The 19,459-nt window shown below is 40.6% G+C and overlaps 1 protein-coding gene and 2 long non-coding RNA genes across 3 annotated transcripts; 2 read left to right on the top strand and 1 right to left on the bottom strand.

The window, feature by feature from the left end:
• Window positions 1-1,122: 1,122 nt before the first annotated feature.
• On the top strand, window positions 1,123-5,318 carry LOC142108269 (uncharacterized). Its single transcript, XM_075191907.1, has 7 exons — window positions 1,123-1,738; window positions 1,846-1,914; window positions 3,409-3,465; window positions 3,708-3,785; window positions 3,956-4,048; window positions 4,665-4,727; window positions 5,251-5,318. Exons 1-7 carry the CDS (start codon window positions 1,123-1,125, stop codon window positions 5,316-5,318), a joined length of 1,044 nt encoding a protein of 347 aa, XP_075048008.1.
• Window positions 5,319-6,088: 770 nt separating this feature from the next.
• LOC142109372 (uncharacterized) lies at window positions 6,089-6,768 on the top strand. The gene is made up of 3 exons (XR_012680356.1): window positions 6,089-6,113; window positions 6,207-6,309; window positions 6,605-6,768. It is a non-coding gene; the product is annotated as an uncharacterized LOC142109372 (long non-coding RNA).
• Window positions 6,769-6,847: 79 nt separating this feature from the next.
• On the bottom strand, window positions 6,848-8,123 carry LOC142109373 (uncharacterized). The gene is made up of 3 exons (XR_012680357.1): window positions 7,936-8,123; window positions 7,633-7,841; window positions 6,848-7,019 (listed from the first exon to the last, which is right to left on the bottom strand). It is a non-coding gene; the product is annotated as an uncharacterized LOC142109373 (long non-coding RNA).
• Between the last annotated feature and the right edge of the window lie 11,336 nt (window positions 8,124-19,459).

A 19,459-nucleotide genomic window follows, 5' to 3' on the forward strand; every position in this document is an offset into this window, starting at 1 on the left:
ACGGCCCCTAGGAGGACTTTTGCCAGGTTGTAAGTCAATCGGACAATCCCATTCCCGATGAGGAGGAAGACGTTCTGACTGAACCTTATCGAACACATCCGCAAAGGAAGCATACTGAGGAGGGAGGCCCGGTGGACATGGTGAAATGGACGACTGCTGTATTTTGAGTGGAACAACTTAAGAGAGACAACGGTGACGACATTCGGGACCCCAGGAAGTGACTTGAGGAGTGTTCCAGTCAATCTGAGTGGAATGAAGTTGAAGCCATGGAAGACCTAGTACGATGGGACTGGTAGTAACAGGAAGGATCAATAAAGAAATTTTTTCTTGGTGTAAGGCTCGAATTTGAAGAGTCAGTGGAGACGTACTTTGAGTAATGAGACCATTAATTATACGTGATCCATCAATAGCAGTAACGGCAATTGGATCCTTTAAGGAAATCACTGGTAGAGACCATTGATTCACTAGGGAACTAGAGATAAAATTTCCAGCAGCTCCAGAATCTATGGGGGGTATTCAATTGTCCGCGTATTCGCGTAATATATCGCGAATACGCAGAACCGCGGACATCGCAAAAAATCAACTTCCCGGAAATGACGGTATTCAATTGTAATACCTAACCCAGCCCCTTATCGCGTAATATCCGACTTGTACGAAGTGCTTTTTTTTTTTTTACCCTTTTCCCGCCGTTCGCGATTTCCCGCCCACATTTCTATAAAAAAAAACAACTTTGTTTTGCAAAGTGCCATTTTGCAGAGATTTCGATGCTGGTGGCTGATTCCTGAGACCCTCTGGTTTTGTGAGCTTCTGGATTGTACTTTTTGCATCTTTATATACCTTTATTCATTATTTTCACATTATTTACATTGCATTACATTATATTTTGCATTACATTTTGCATTACATTATAGTAAGTTATATTTTTACACAGTACTAACACCACACACTAAATCAAACACTACACAACACCACACATTTTATTTAATAGCAGACATCAATATACTGCATACAGAAAAAGTGTGCAATAATCACAATTAAATAAAAGTTTAGTTACTTTTTAGTTCCAGCATTTCTTTTATTTATTTCAGCTACATAGCAGCTACATAGCATACATATATCAGTATGTCTAGGGAGCATAGGGAAAATCTTCCTGAACAGGTACACCTGGATGAAGAAGATATCAGCAGTGGAGAAGAGTGGCAGCATGAAACAGAAGAAAAAGAGCGAGCACAAGAAAGAAGAAGACAGAGATTCCTTAAAAAAGTGGCTTCCAGACCCTCGCAGCAATCTACAGTGGCTGAAGAAGATGATGGTGATGATCCCGAGGAAGGTGGTAGTAACATCACCAGAGCACCTCGTTTCTCTGAGCAGCAGAACAACATCCTGGTGGACACGATAGTAACTAACTATGATGTTCTTTATGGTAAACGGGCACATGTCACAAGTCATCAGCAGAGGAACCAGATCTGGCGTCAGATCTCTGACAAGGTGACTTCTTGTGGGCAAGTTCCAAAATCTATTGAGCATTGCAGGAAACGTTTCCGGGACTGTAAGCGGATTGTAAAGAAGAAGATGGCTGCGTCCAAGAGGCATGCAAAAGGAACTGGTGGTGGGAAACCTGCAAATATCACCATGAAACCCTGGGAAGTGAGGCTGTCTGAGGTCCTGGATCCTGTACTCGTGGAAGGTGTGGAAGGTGCTGTGGACACAGAGGAACCTTCAACATATTTATCAGAAGGTATGTATATATGTTTATATGTATGAGGAAGTGTAAATTATTTTTTTTTTATTTTTTATTAATTTTTTAAATAATTTTAATTTTAACACTGTTAAATTTAATTGTAGAGCCAACTTCCAAGCGGCCATCTAAGAAAAGCTCAAAAGGACGTCCTGACACAGCTGCCAGCCAAGTTGGTAAGTGTTTTTTGTTTGAATATATTTTACCAGTCACACACATGTACACACACACATACATACAAACACACACATACCAACACACACACACACACATATCTCATGTCTAAAATATATTCTCAAAAGAAAATCATATGTTATCATTGCCCATGGTTATTGTTACTGTACATTTGTGTTTGTATTCCAAATTTATTTTACAATGTACACACAGCTGTCGATTGAAATTTGTACACATACAAAGCAATATGTAGATGAACCCCACCTTGACAATAATAACATAGGATTTTGGTGTGTGTATATCATGCAGCCCAAACTTTTTTCAATGTAAATCAAATATATTTATAGTTTTTATATGCACACATTCTCAATCAACACTGTTTTATGTATACTCATTTCTCTTTATCTAAAATATACCCATTTTAGTTATATTTTTGATATAGATGAATGAATAAACATTAAACAGGTGGTTGTGAATGTGTGCATATGATTATATATAGATATCTTTATTTTTTAGGTGTGTGTGTGTACATATATTAAAATATATACACATACATACTATGGTGTAAGAGACAAGAAAACAAACACACACATACACCAAAACATGTGAATGTTTTAGAACATAAAAAAAAGTATATTAAAGCTAGACATGTATATATAAGCGTGTTTATTAACATATAAATGGATAAATATAGCCATAGCGGTTAAATTGTAGATATTGATCCATTTTTATCTTAATAATCACTCTTATATATACACGCCTATCTTTAATATACTGTTCTTATGGTCTAAAACGTGCACATTTTTTTGTGTATGTGTGTGTTTGTTTTCTTGTCTCTTACACCATAGTATGTATGTGTATATATTTTAATATATGTATACACACATGTGTGTGTTTATCGATGTATGTGTTAAGTCAGTTGTGTGTGTGTGTATATATATATATATATATATATATATATGATCCTGTGAAAGAAGGCATATAAAGGAGGAGTTTGGTCTTGAACCCTATATTTTTTTTATAATTTAATTCTAATCTATTTAATGACATGGCCCATGATTCATTAAGGATCGTAAGTTTAGAAACGTTATTTAAGTATCCTGGACAAAAACATGCAACAATGCAAGGTGTGCAAGTCAGTATTCTGTTTTGCACATAAGTTAAATACTGCCTGTTTTTTCCTGTTGCACTAATTTTTGAGAGCTTATTTGTACACAGATGATATTTGTGTGTTACGTGAAAAACGTCAGTATTTTATTTTTTTGGAAAACATAATAATATTTTGCAGCCCTTTCATTGTAACATTATTTTGGCCGAGTGACAAAAATTAGCAGTTTATATAGGTAAATGGTTAATGAATCAGGCATTATTTTTTTTTGCCCAAACATTAGTCATGGGGCAATTTTGAAGAGTGTCGGGGGCAATTTTTGTTTTAAAAATATGTGTATGTCATCAATCAATATCTAAAAACCATTTAAATTTTGTTTTTTGTGTAGTTCAAACACACAAAGACATCCTACTCTCTAAGAAAAAAGGATCGCGTGCGACAACAGGTATTTATGAAAAAAAAAATTTATTTTTTTTACAAAAATATATCTGTCTTGTAATAATCTAAAACAAAGCAATTTCAAACAGAAATCCCAAGAAAACGAACGAGTGTATCATCAGTTTCTACCGTGACTAACATCACAGAAAAAAGAAGAAGAGGTTGGTTTTAAAAAAAATATATAAAAAAATCTTAAATTTATTAAAATCGGATTTTTGGCCAAATTTTTAACATTGTTTTATGTTTCAGAGACTGCATTTGAAGAGCAACCATGTAGTTCAAGGGCAGAATTGGCGTCATTACAGAACATTTCGGAATCCGTTGCAGGTGAATGATAGTCCAATATACATTCTACATTCAACATTGCAAAGCCTTTTTCTTTTTGTTTATTTGTTAAATATTTCAAATTGTCATTAGGTTAAAATAATCTGTTGATGAGGAAATAAATCATTTACAATTAGATAATAATAGCAACATGTTTTATTGTTTATCCTTAGAAAACCTGAGAGAGAAGCAACAAGAGGCAAGAGCTGCAGACAGTGATGTAACCACTATTGAGGATACAGAAACATGTGATTTTGCTAGAAATGGTAAGTAAAAATTTTCTTTGGACAAAAAATGTAACTTAGCTACTATTTATAAAATTCATCATAGGCCACTGATTAAAGGTATATAGGTTAGTCGTTTACAGGGGCTTCTTTCACATTGGCCATAATGGGCAGGTGGCCGGGGGCCCTGCAGGCCAGGTAAGTCTTTCCGAAGCAGTACAAGAAAAATATTTTTAACTTTAGGACAGCTGGCAATCTGGCTCCCTCCCTGTTGTCCTCCTCCGTGTGGCGCTGGCAGTGCATTTTGGGTGACACGTCATAACGCCCGCCAGTCAAGCATTGCAGAATGTGAAGGAGGAGGAGAACAGGGAGGTAGCCGGTTCGCCAGCTGTCCTAAAGGTAAGTTTGTGGGGTTTTTTTCTCTTTTTTTTTTTTTTGTCTTGCGCTGCCTCAGACGTATATGGGCCCAGGTGCATGTCTTTACCCGGGGGCCCAAATAGTTGGTAAGAGGGCCCTGGTCATTTAGGATATAAATCAAACGTTTTGTGTATCTACCAGTAAGTTTCCATCATTAATACAAAGTGCCAAGTTCATACTGACCTTATTATACATACAAATGTAACTAACGTCATAAAAAAATGTCATTTTTTTTTTCCAGAATCAGAAAACTCCCATCAGTCTGGTTCTTTATCATTTCCACCAGAAATTCCTGTGGTTCAGCGTAAGTGTAGAGTCATAATTATATTTTTTATAATGTCAAACAATATAGCATGTTTCTAAATAAATAGTTGTGAGTTTCTATATGTATGTATGCGTATATATTTTTTTCTTTCTTTCAAAATAGCTACAACAACAACCACAGCTTTTGAGGCACTCCAGCAAACATTTCAGCGTTTGGAAGACACTTCACAATCTAGAATACAACGTGGGGAAACTGCATCTTCAACATCTAGTTTTCCTAGACTTACAACACTTGCAAGAGAAATGGAAAACTCCCAGAAAGTGTTTCGGAGAACAATGGAAGACAACATGAGAGGAATCAAAGATGCCATTGTTGGACTTACTGAGGAAATGTCGAAACAGAGGCAATTACAGATAAACACAAATCGAGACATTGCCACTATTCTTTCCGGAATCTTAGCCTCCCAAGAAAGAACCGAAGTGAGTATTGGAAGAATTTCCAATATTAAATAACAACATTTTAGTAACAATATATTTCTCTAAATTTTTTTTTTTTTTTTTAGAAATAGAAGATATAATTGATCTGTTGATAAATATGGAGCAACAAGTTTTACAAGTTCCCAACGTTTGAAGATTTTGGAATATTTCATTTTGATGATCACAATGAACCTTACATGTAAAAAGGTATGTATTTGCATATTTTTAAAAATTCATAAAGATATATATTTCATATATATATATATATATATATATATATATATATATATATATATACATACATACATACATACATACATAGAGAGATATATATACCCAAAACTTCCAATAGAGCGCTTGTGAAGGGCAGATATAAAAACTGACCAATACTTAAATTCTGTAGGCAGCTCCCCAGTCATTCAACACCTGTCTGCAGATGAGGAAGGTACCAGCCGGCGACAATCTAGACGTCTTTTTAAGCATATTGGTCTGGTTCATTTACGGTATCACACCATTGTGGCTTGTATTTTAGTTTGCAGCTGTTCATCTTGCCCTATGTCAGGAGGCGATATCTTCTATCCAAGATTACCTTTATTACCAGGTTATTCGTGGTGCCATCAGAAGGAATTCATCATATAAATCATTGGCTCGATTACTTTGAATATCTGGTACGGGAATTATATATCTCTGGATGAATACGACAATGTATCACTTATAATTGCACTGTGTGGCGCCCCCTGTCTTCTAATTTATTTTTATACATATATATACACACACACATTTGTACATATATATATGTATGTGTATATAGATATATAGATATATGTGTATATGAATGCCTATATGTATGTATTTAAAAAAAATAAAAAAAATTTTTTAGTTGAAAATACACAGTTACAATGGAAAAATGCACGTAATCCTTCAATTACTGTAAGAATATTTAACAATGGTAAGTGAAATATTTGTGTTAAAATTAATCTGATTATGTTACATTTTATATTAGGTATTATATATATATTTTTTTTCTGTTTAAATCCCTTAGACAAAAGATTTTATAATCATCTAATGGTCTATGCTACAAATCATGAAGTTATACCAAAGAAGAACTAACGACAAGAACTTAGTTTTGCCTATAATTAAACACGGTATGTTATTGAGATATAAATACACATTAAATTGTTTTTATATGTTAATGTTTTTAACAATTGTAACATTCATTGTAAAAAAAAATTAAATGTAAAATGTTATTGATAACAGCGCCCAAAAAAAAAAAAATATCCAGAAATATTATCAGTGTTTTTTTTAATAATAATACTTAATCCTAACGAAAATTAAAATAGAGGATTGATTGTTAATGATGCTAATGTTGCAATTTTTATTCAACTGTATATGTTTTTTTTTTTTTTAAATAAAAATTAAACACTTTTAATTAATTCACAGCCAACTGAAGAGGATAGAAGAACTACTATGAAAAATACAAGAAATTGGAGAAAAGCAAAGACCACAGAAATTAAATTGTGATATATAAATTTTATTGCACAAAGAAAATATGTAAATTATTAAAAGATGTTATAGTTTTGTTTAAAACATGTGTCTTTCATTATTATAATCTAGAAAGATTGTTGTACAATATAATAGAAATATAAATACTTGTTCAACACATCAATTTGGTTAGAAAAAATGTATTAATACATTTTAAAGAGTGATTAACTTTTTGGGATACAAACAAACATTTCTCTTATAATTTAGGTTTTTGGTGGTATTTAAATAGTATACATTATATTTAACAAAAAACAAACAATAGAAGTGGGCCAATATTCCATGCAATCCAGAATCCAATTCCATCCAATCCAGTCTGCAATCCACAGTGGAATGGGTGTGACAGGTACATTTTGGAGAAAGGAAAAGAGAAAAAATGTAATTTCAGTGTGATTATGTGTCAGTAGTGATACTTTACATAAGGTTACATCACACAGAACATAGCATGGTGCAGTTTACATATGATGACACCCACCTGTCCAAGAAGCTGGCTCTTGAAAAGCTTCATGGCCTAGGTCTTTGAAATCCAGTCGCTGGTTCCGTCTGCAATCCACAGTGGAATGGGTGTGACGGGTACATTTTGGAGAAAGGAAAAGAGAAAAAATGTAATTTCAGTGTGATTATGTGTCAGTAGTGATACTTTACATAAGGTTACATTACACAGAACATAGCATGGTGCAGTTTACATATGATGACACCCACCTGTCCAAGAAGCTGGCTCTTGAAAAGCTTCATGGCCTAGGTCTTTGAAATCCAGTCGCTGGTTCCGTCTGCAATCCACAGTGGAATGGGTGTGACAGGTACATTTTGGAGAAAGGAAAAGAGAAAAAATGTAATTTCAGTGTGATTATGTGTCAGTAGTTATACTTTACATAAGGTTACATTACACAGAACATAGCATGGTGCAGTTTACATATGATGACACCCACCTGTCCAAGAAGCTGGCTCTTGAAAAGCTTCATGGCCTCGGTCTTTAAAATTCAGTTGCTGGATCCTTTTATCTTAACTAACAGTTATTAACATTAAAACATATTTTCAAATAAAAACATATATATATATATATATATATATAAAAATCCTTTAATCGAACGCCGAACAACGATTGTTGGAGCTATCTCCCACTAAATAATTTGAAGTCCTGAAAAAAAAACAAAAAAAAAACAAAAACTATTACTTATTAATTAATTTATATTTATAAAAAAAAATTATGACATTACAAAATTTACACTTACATGAGAAAAAATCCAAAATTAAACGCTGGCGCTCACGAGTTCCTGTTTCCCGACCAAATGCTGTGGCTGAAGAAAGGTCTTGATCCTGTAAAACAGCAGGATCTATCTCTACCTCCAAATTATTTGCCAAACAGATATTGTGCAGAATGCTACAAGCAATAACAATAAGGCAAACTTTTGATGGTGAGTACAGAAGCGCACCACCGGACCTGTCCAAACAGCGGAACCGGCTCTTAAGTAGCCCAAAGGTACGCTCAATTACACCTCTGGTGGCTATATGTGCCGCTTGGTACCTTTTTTCAGCATCAGAAATTGGATTGGACACTGGAGTGAGCAACCAGGGCTGGCTCCCATATCCTGCATCACCTATTAAAAAAAAAAAATTTTTTTATTAGTGCTCTTCTCATTTTAGAAATAATTATTAATAGCGATTACCTAGATATAACTTACCCAGGAGCCATCCATGAGGAAAATCTCCCTCCTCAAACCTCTTGAACACTCCTGAATTCTGCAAAATAAAAGAATCATGAGAGGAACCAGGGAAGCCAACACAAACATTTAGGATTTTTTTTCTGGCATCACACACCATCTGCACATTCATGGAATGGAAGTGCTTTCGGTTTCGAAAGCTCTCTTCCATTCTGTGCGGAGGTGTGAGTGCCACATGGGTGCAATCTATTGCACCCAGGACATTTGGCATACGTGCCACACTATAAAAATTGGATTTGACCTCCTGCCATTCTAATTCAGACTGTGGGAATTTAATAAATTCCCTAGTATGTTTTTTCATGGCTTTAAGGACCTGGAACAAACTCCGTGAAAATGTGGGTTGGGAGAAACCCGCAATTACGGACAATGTCGGTTGAAAGGTTCCCGACGCTAAAAAATGCAATGCCCCAAGCAGCTTTGCCAATCCAGGCACAGCATGGTTTTTGGGGACTGTTGGTTCCAGGTCCTCTTTAAGGAGGTCATATAAAGAATAAATTGCAACTGAGGATAGGCGATATAATCTTATCACCTCATCCTCAGGGACCCCATCAAGTAACCGACGTGTGCGGTACAGACGGGGCCGTGGGACCCGAACCCTTGCATCAAGTAATGGAGCCACAGCATTCTCTCCCTCACTTGCAGCCACATGCACATCTACATTCTCCTCTATTTCCAAAGTATTTCTTTCCTCTCCCTCAACAAGCAAACCAGCATGTGCACATTCATCAATACATGCTGCATACATAAACTGCCAAACGTTTGTTGAAAATGGCTCCATTACTAATGCCTTTGTAAATTTCTTATAAAAAAAATATAAAAAAATAAATAAATTTAAGTATTAAAGTATTAATTAACTATTATTATTATTATTATTAATTAACTACCTAGCAGTATAAATACTGCTAGATATTAAACTATTAACAGTTTTATAGAAATATAAATCATTAACTATAAATACTGCTAGATATTAAACTATTAACAGTTTTTAACTATAAATAATGCTAGATATTAACAATTTTATATAAATAAAAATCCTTAACTATCTGCTAGATATAAATTTTAGATATACAAAACCAAACAGTTGTCTCAGTCTCCTCTTTAATATTTTCTCTCAGGTCAGTTGAATGAGAAATGAAACTAATGTTTTTAATTTTAATCCAGTGGACTATACCATTTGTTTTTTTCTAAAGGGGGTGTATTTAAATATCATTTTACAAACTTTTTGTATTTTCATGGGATTAAAGTTATTTTTATTACACAATTATCAAGTTAGAGAAGTTTAATGAGTATAATATTATCAAAAAAGCCCCATATTAAAATAAGTTTGGACATTAAAGGAATCATTAACGCTTTTAAAAGACCTTCAATGGTGCGATCGAAAAAATGACTAAACGCGATTTTGTTGGACATGCGTTAAAGCGAAAATTTACAATTGAATAGCCTGCCTGCACTTGTTCTATGGGCTTGGTAAGATTTTGCGTAACATGTTTATTTCTGACTTAAACGCGTAAAATAAGGGGAATTGAATTGTGTGCACTCTATGCTAACGCGAAAACGCGTTAAATATTATCGGAATCGCGAAATCAAGGCTAATTGAATACCCCCCTATAAGTGCTTGAGAGACAAAGGATTTGGTAGCAAAGGAAACGGTGACATCAAAAGCACAAACTTTCACATTCGTAGAACATGGAAAGGACTCCAGGGACCCTAACCTTACCTCTCTAGAACTGGTTAGGGCCTGGCATTTCCCGACTTCCTAGGACATGAGTTCAGCATGTGAGTAGAGTCAGCGCAATAGATACAGAGTCTATTTTTCACTCTTCGGTATCTCTCCTCAGATGTTAGTTTAGAGCGACCTAGCTCAATAGGTTCTACTGGAGGTGGAGAATGACGAACTTGAGATACTGAGCGAAGAGGCGCTTTGCAGGAAGTTATTCTCTCGGAATCTCTCTCACGAAATCTCATGTCTACACGATGGCAAAGGGAAATCAAATCATCCAAGGAGGAGGGTAACTCTTGAGAGGTCAGTGCGTCTTTAAATATTATCGGAAAGCCCCTGCCAGAAGGCGGCGATCAGTGCCTCAGTGTTTCACTGAAGTTCAGAGGCAAGTATCCGAAATTGAATGACATACTGAGCCACAGTCCGAGATCCTTGGCGTAGTCGGAGGATACTGGAAGCTGCAGAGATAACACGACCAGGTTCGTCAAAAATACTTCGAAACGTAGAAATAAACAAGGCACTATCTTGCAATAAAGGGTCATTTCTTTCCCACAGAGGGGAGGCCCATGCGAGAGCCTGTCCGGAAAACAAAGAGATGAGGTAGGCCACTTTGGAACGATGAGTAGAGAAGTTATGAGGTTGAAGTTCAAAATGAACGGAGCATTGATTAAGAAAGCCCCTACAGGTTTTGGGATCTCCATCATATTTAGGAGTAGGCAGGTGTCGCGTGGAAGCGATGGACACCTGGGATGGCACTGGGGAAGGAGATGGAGACACTGGAAGCTCAACGGTTGCTGCTACATTTTGCACAGGGGTTCCTTGGGAGGCTAAAGCCTGACAAAATTGCAACAACTGTTGTTGGCGAACATCTTGTTGTTCGATACGGGTGACCAGATACTGCAGCATCTCTATAGCTGTTGGTTGCGATCCTGGGTCTGTCATGGCCTGATCTTACTGTCACGGGCACTAGGAGTCTTGCCCAGGATTTCACCAGATGACAGGGCTTACCAGAGTAGTGAAGCTCACACAACGGTCCTCTGGTAGCGGGGTGACTAGCGGAACAAATATCACAGCAGATGGAGAGAGAATGCCAATAGGAAAGTCAGTGACTTGCAGCTTTCTTTGGTCAAAGAATCACCGACTAGCTGATATAATGGAAATGCAGATTTGAACACGGAGATCAGGATGGACGTGAATAGATGCAGGGAGGTAGCAGGGAAGTCAGTGGTCTGCGTACAGCAAGTTGTACCACTGCTTATAGTGAGAAGACTTGTCCAGGTGCAGGTAGGTAGCGGGGAAGTCAGTGATCTGCGTATAGCAAGTTGTACCACTGCTTATGGTGAGAAGACTTGTCCAGGTGCAGGTAGGTAGCGGGGAAGTCAGTGGTCTGCGTATAGCAAGTTGTACCACTGCTTAATAGGTGAGGATGTGTACAAGTGTTGATGAGTGGAAGCATACAAAGATAATAGGATGCAGACACTGAGAGCACAGAGGAACTTGATCCCAATAGGTATGCAGCGTATCCAACAAAGTCTATATAACGGTATGTGTGGCGCTGCTTCGTAGAGACTTGCTCAGCACAGATATGCAGGCCAATAATGGATAGTCAATCACAGTTATGCATATAACGACTGAGTAGTACGGTAATTCCAAACAGGTATGCAGCGTAACAATAACAGTCTATAGCGCATATGGATACCGCTGTTGAGCGTGGAAACTAGTCCTAGCGGATATGCAGAGTAAACGTAGAAAGTCAATAACCGATAGGCATACCGCTATTCAGTAGAACAGTCTGTCCACAGGGAGATGCAGGAACTGCAGAGACACTGGACGGCAGAGACGAGTGTAGGAACCACAGGTGAGTAGATCCGGTAATCAGAGTCCAGCTGAGGACACAAGCAGGAAACAGGAGACTGTAGCAGGTATGGAAACCAGCGATGAGTAGCACAGGGAATCCACAGGAACTGAAGACACGAGTAGTACACAGGAGATAGTAGCGGGTATGGAAACCAGCGATGAGTAGATCAGGAATCAGCAGGAAACTGAAGACACTAGTAGAACACAGGGAACACCTTCAGAGACTCACAGGGAATGAGACTCCAAGATCAGGCAATGAGGTAATGCACACAGGTGCCTTAAATAGGGAGTTGCCTGATCAACCAATTTGGATTAAAAGCAACAGTCACAAGAGTTCTTGGGAACTGCGCATGCGCAGACCATCAGGATGGCGGACGGCCGCGGTTCAGGATAGGTGCCGGCAGGAAGGCTAGTGAGCCACGCACCAGCGCAGAGGCACTCACGGTCCGGTGAGTGACAATCCATATCAAAGAAGGAGATGAATGGAAGACGGCATTCAATACACACTTTGGCCACTACGAGTATCTGGTCATGCCGTTTGGTCTTAGCAATGCACCTGCAGTATTCCAGGACCCGATTAATGAAGTTCTTCGGGAGTTCCTTGATTGTTTCATAGTCGTCTATTTAGATGATATCCTCATCTATTCTAAATCTTTATCCTTACATCAGGATCACGTCAAACAGGTTCTACGGAAACCGCGAGAAAACCACCTTTACGCCAAACTAGAAAAGTGTGAGTTCGAGGTGCAGAAGGTATCCTTTTTGGGTTACGTAATCTCTTCTGAGGGATTCTCCATGGATCCAACTAAGGTTCAGGCTATCTTGGCTTGGGTGCAACAAAACAATCTTAAGGCGGTGCAGAGGTTCCTGGGCTTCGCCAACTACTATAAAAGGTTGATTTGTGGCTTTGCTGACTTTGTGGCTCCCATTGTCGCCCTGACTCACAAAGGAATGGTTTCAACTAATTGGTCGCCCCAAGCAGTGGCCTCATTCGAAAGCTTGAAAAAAGCCTTTGTGTCCGCTCAGGTCCTTAGACACCCGGATCCAGCTAAGGCATTTGTTCTTGAGGTCGACACCTCTGACGTCGGTGCCGGTGCTATCTTATCACAGAAGGATCTTCATACTCATCGTCTACACCCATGTGCCTATTTCTCCCGTAAGTTCTCTTCAGCAGAAGCCAACTACAATGTCGGTAATAGGGAACTATTGGCAATCAAATGGGCCTTCAAGGAGTGGCGGCATTGGCTGGAGGGTGCTTCACATCAGATCTCTGTTATTACAGACCACAAGAACTTACAATATATTCAAACGGCCAAACGCCTAAATCCCAGACAGGCCCGTTGGTCGTTATTCTTTGCCCGTTTTAATTCCGTGATCACCTACCGACCAGGTTCCAAAAATGTCCGGGCAGATGCTCTGTCCAGAAGTTTCTTGGCACACCACGTTCCAGTTACAAGCCCAGAGCCTATTATTCCACCTTCTATAATCCATGCTGGGTTAACCCAAGACCTGAGTATCACACTTCAGAGATTTCAGAGATTAGCCCCCTGATACTACTCCGGAGCGATGTCTATTTGTTCCAGTCCATTTAAGGAAGGCGGTTCTTGCAGAGGCACATAATAGTAGGACTGCTGGACACCCTGGAATTCAGAAGACGCTAGAAATCCTTTCCCGTACAGTTTGGTGGCCATCATTGTCTGCTGACGTCAAGAGTCATGTCCTCTCATGCGAGGTTTGTGCCAGGAATAAAATCCCTAGGATTCTTCCAGTAGGTCAGTTGGTTCCATTGGCCATTCCTGCAAAACCTTGGACACACTTGTCCATGGACTTTATAGTCGATCTGCCACCCTCTGCAGGACACAATACCATTTGGGTCGTGGTAGACCGGTTTAGCAAAATGTCACACTTTATACCGCTAACCAGACTTCCTACTGCGCGAGATTTGGCCGTCTTATTCATCCAACATATTTTCAGTCTCCATGGACTCCCTACTGACATCGTTTCCGATCGTGGTTCCCAATTCATAGCACAATTCTGGAAATCCTTTTGTACCCTTCTCGGAATCAAGATCAGTTTGTCATCTGCATACCACCCTTAGTCAAATGAGCAAACTGAAAGGGTTAACCAGTCCTTAGAACAATTTTTACGATGCTACACATTGGAATTTCATGATAACTGATCCTCCTTGTTACCCTGGGCAGAATTTGCTTATAATAATTCATGTCACTCATCTACCAAAACCTCTCCGTTTTATAGCAATTTTGGTTTTCACCCCAGATTTAATTCCTTGTACTCGCTCACGTCCGCTGGTATTCCGGAGATTCACTCCACTGCCAGGGATCTCAGAGTTATCTGGAGAAAAGTGCAATCATCATTGAGACAAGCCTCATTTGTTGCAAAAAAAAATTCGGACCACCACCGTACCACCTGCTCCCTCAAGGTGGGCCAGAAAGTGTGGCTTTCTACAAAAAATATTAGGCTCAGACAGCCTTGCAAGAAGTTGGGCCCTAAGTTCATTGGTCCGTTTCTTATCATCAAGCAGGTTAATTCTGTTGCATTTAGGTTAAAAATTCCTGGGTCGTTGAGAATCCCCAACACATTTCATTGTTCTCTATTGAAGCCTGTATTATATCCTAATCAAACCCAGCCTTCAAGTTTGCCTGTGAGAAATATAAACAAACCACAAAAATACGTTATCCAGAAGATCCTTTATTCTAAAAAAGTGCAAGGTCAGGTGCACTTCCTAGTGCAGTGGAGGAATCGTGGGTTAGAGGAACGGTCCTGGGTCCCGCGAAAACGACTTCATTCTTCAAGACATTTGAAGGAATTTTTCAAAAAATTTCCAAGGAAACCTGGGTGTCGGGGTTCCTTAACCCCTCCTCAAGGGGGGGGTACTGTCATGAGCCGCGGCGGTACTCACAGCCACCGCGGCTCGCTTCCTGTCCTCCCCGGCATGCGCATATTGTAACTATTAGATTCAGCCTGTGGGCTGAATTAGCAGGCATTAGCCTGCAGGTGTGTGTGACAGGGCTAAGCCCTGATTGGTGTCTAGTGGAGCAGGCAATTTGCCTGCAAGTGTGCACTGTCCAGGGGCAAGCCCTGATTGGTCCATCTGGGTACTTAAGGCAGTGAGGTCTGCTGCCTCATTGCCGGTTATAGCTTCTGTTGCCAGTCTGCTGACCTGCTCTGTGCCTTGTTCCTGTCCGTTGAATATTCTGCTGATTACCCGTGTATGACCCTTTGCCTGGATTTGGACCCTGCCTGTGTATCTCGTGACCCTGACCTCTGGCGTGTTTACCGACCTTCCTGTCTGCTTGTGACCCTTGATCTTGGCCTGTTTATTGGAATTGCTATCTGCTGCCGGCCCTTGACCTTTGCTTGGACTTCACTTCGTTTACTTGGGTTCTCCCCAGCCGGTACACACTTCACGACCCTCTGTCAGTCCGCAGCCCAGTCTGTCCCCACCACTAGGGGCTCCAGTGAACACCTGACTGGCAGAGTAGATTCCGGGTTGTGTTGTACCAACTTGAGGGGTTCCTAACATAAATCTGATTGGTTGCTAAAGGCAACATCTCAACTTTTCAAACCTGCCGGAAACTCTCAGCTTGATACATTTAGCCCGAGGGCCCTATCTGAGTGGAATTTAAATGTTCTCCTCTTATATGGACTTCTTCCCACAGTCCAAAAACATACTGGTAGGTTGGTTTGGTTCTGACTACAATGGATATTAGTGTGTGCATGTGTTTGTAAAGGAATTTAGAATGGGGCAGGGACAAATGTGAATGATAAATATTCTCTGTACAGTGCTGTGTAATATAATGGTGCATAATATAAAAATAAATGTAAATTGGGGGCGTGGCCTGACAGCCATACTGGGCAGAAGTGCAGTCTCGTAGCTCTCCCCTGAGAGTCTGAAATTGGGGCAGATTAGAGGCTATTTTGCCTTCTCAGAGGCTCCTAAGTTTTGCCTCCACGGGGAAGATACCCCCTCAAGAAACCTGGGGGTCCACTTTGCCCCTCCAGTGGCTGAGATTCGCCTGCAAGATACCAGGGCCTAGAAGAGAGACGATCCCCGACCTAGAGTGTTGCGGGGCTGTCCCGAGTGTGGAATCCGGATCATGCAGCCACGCTGAACAACCTCCCGCCACCCTGAAAGCCTCACTCATGTCCCGCAATCCCCAGTCTGGTAGCGGGCCGCTCTGCCAGAATTTCTAGAGCCTCCTGGACTCTGCTTCAGTCCGGACAGTGAGGGCCGGAAGTCGCGGCTCACGCACTTCCGGTTCGCGAGTGGTGTACATATACCTCCCGAGGTCCCTGAGCCTGCAGAGCCTCCTGGACTCCGTTGCATCCAGGCCAGCGAAAATCGGAAGTCGCGGCTCCCGCACTTCCGGTCCGCGTGAAGTGCTCAGAGCCTCCGTTTGAAGATAGCCAGGTACTGTCCAGTTGTATACAGTTGAGTGGTGTGAGGGGAGCTTGTGCTGCAGGGTCTGAGCCCAATCCAGGGCCCCTGGGGAAATAGGCACCATTGGGGAGCACGCTGAAAACACATTTAAAGTGCCTACCCTGACTCAACCCTCCTTCTCTTCACATATGGTATGGGCTACTTATTACCCCAACACAGCATACAAGATCTCTTTCAGCTTCAACATTTAGCTCTCGGTTGAGATCCTGATCCTCATCTACAGTACCTGCTACAATTACTTCTACCACTGACGCAATGCGATCATAAGAGTGAGAATCCTTGCTGAGGTCCCTGACGGACGCTACTGGTCTCGGGCCTGCTGCGGCTTATCATTCTGGTGAGGGCTGGTCCCCACCTGTGTGGAAAGTCAAAGGATACGATCCCGCTAGCCCCCTGGACTGCATGACTACCTCAGTTCAGTTCTATATATAAGTGCCAGGCCTACAGGCACAATGTACACGGAGATGTGTTAACTGTGACCGTGAAATAGGTCGCCCGCCCAAGATTCCTTAAGCTTATTGTTACCTGTATCGTTTCTAATATGGACATGCCTGATTAGCCTCTTGCTGCGTTAACTGCCGGAGGATTCCAGCTTCATCTTCTAAACTATCTAAAGTATCTAGTCTCACTTTTACGCTACTTGCCACTTGTTTCCGTTATGGCGCCTAAAAGGCACAAATCTACAAAGACGCCTTCTGCGGTACAGTTCTTCAAGCCTCAGTCTTCCCCATCTGTAGGGGCGGTCCCCAAACACAAAGGACCAGATAACTCGGGATCTAGAGCATCCTCTCCAGCTCCGACTCAGTCTTCATCTTCCCTGGCCTTGTCACAAATGGACCAAGATGCCCCAGCTACCATTAAATCTATGCAACTACTATTCGACTCATTTAAAACGGAGGTTCTATCTGAAATACGCTCCTCGATTCGGGAAGTCAAGGCGCAACTGACGGAAATGGGAGGGAGAACTTGCCACATTGGAGACAAAATGGAGGAGTTTGCGGCATCTCATAATGCACTCATTACGTCCCATGAGAAACTTGAAAATTATGTCTTTGGGATAGCTGATAAGCTGGCCGATGTGGAAGATCGTTCCTGGAGGAATAAACTAAAGCTGCGGGGAGTCAGAACTCCCTGATTTTGCTAAGAATCTGTTTAAAAAAACTTCTTCCTGAAGCCTCGGATCACGATCTATTACTGGACCGTATCCATAGACTCCCGAAACCAAGAGCAGGACTAGAGTCGGCGCCGCGTGACACGCTCATTCGGGTTCATTTCTATCATATCAAAGAAAGGATCCTACGAGCAGCCAAAACACAGGCAGCGGAAGAGGCCTTGAAAAATCTACAATTGTTCCCGGATTTCTCCCCGGCCACGGTAGCCAAACGCCGCTCATTCCAACCCGTCACGAAAGCGCTACGTGAGCATCAAATCTAGTACCGCTGGGGCTTTCTGGTTAAACTTATTATCCAGCGCAATAACTCTACCCACGTGATAGCTGCAGTAGAAGATGATATCCAACTCTTGCAATCTTGGAATTTTCAAGTTTCAACGGCAACTTCAACTTCTTCCTCCTGATCACAGGAGGACTAGTCGACTGTGCCTGGAAAAGGCTAGATAATCTTCTCGCTTTTGTTACTACTACATCTACTTGAAGGCTGACTCCATTCCGGAGCGACTCAGCTCTTTCTTAACCCCTCGGGACTCTGTTGGGCCACTACTACTGCGAGTACTGGACCTTAATTATACTACGATTTGAGGCTCCTGCAGGAAGATGGATCGTAGATTTCCGGTTGGTGAGCAGTTTCAGCGCTGATCGGGACTGCTTTATCTTATTGTTATATGGTATTTCTTGCTGATACTGTGTGCTTATTTACATTTAGTGGATATTTTTACATGCTGAGTATGTTCAGTCTATGTATATCTTCTTCCAAGTTATAGCAAGATTTGTTATGTTTCTAGTAGTGTTGACTTTACAGGTGATAACCTTTTGGTTTGTTATTTTCTTTTTTTGTGTTTCTTTTTGTTGATTGTTCCCATGCCATTCAATCGTGTTACTGATTTGGGTGGGTGCTCCATTTCTAGGGCGATGTCCCCATAGTTACCGATTTTGCCAGAGGGCTTCTCCCTCTGGCAACTACTTTAATCCCAATATTGGGGTTATTTATGTTTCTTTTTGTGTCCTACTATCCTCCCTCCCCTTCTTCCCCTTTCCTTTCCCTCTTGGCCCCCTTCCCTCCTTAGGCAAGTACTTTTCTCTCCTCACTAATCCTGAAATCTCCACGAGGTTCTTAAAGCTCTTTAGTAAAAGCCAAAATGGTTAATTTCTTATCATTGAATGTAAGGGGACTGAACTCCCCAGCTAAAAGACATTTAGCGCTTTCTTTTTTCCACAAGCAAAAGCGGATATTGTTGTGGTGCAAGAAACACATTTTTTGGCTAGAGCTCCCCCTGTCTTTAAAGACCATAGATTTCCGCTGTGTTTCACCGCAAACGCCCCTTTCAAGCGTAATGGGGTGGCCCTTCTGGTTAGTTCCAAAGTCAACTTCATCCCTAACTCTAGTTTCGAAGATAAAAATGGGAGATATCTTTATAGTGGTGGACTGCCTGATGGTAAGTTAGTTACGATTGTCTCTTTATATGCCCCCAACTCAAGTCCCTTACCTTAGAACCACACTACGAGATATTGAAAAGCATAAGCAGGGTACTCTTATCCTTATGGGAGACTTTAACATTGTAACTGATCCTAAACTAGATAGATCATCGCAATCATCTACCCGTGCAATAGACAGTGTAACTGGCCCCTCAGCTGCCTTTTCTGGACTCCTGGCGGAGTTCGAACTTTACGATGTCTGGAGGACTCATGCCCCGTTGGAGCGTGACTATACGTATTATTCCTCGGTGCATAATTCTTACTCGAGAATTGACCTGATTCTGTCAGATAAATGGTCTCTGCAGAATACCAGATCAATTAAGATCCTCCCGATATCGTGGACTGA

This window comes from Mixophyes fleayi, chromosome 12 (genome assembly GCF_038048845.1).
Source record: "Mixophyes fleayi isolate aMixFle1 chromosome 12, aMixFle1.hap1, whole genome shotgun sequence".
Lineage (NCBI taxonomy): Eukaryota > Metazoa > Chordata > Amphibia > Anura > Limnodynastidae > Mixophyes > Mixophyes fleayi.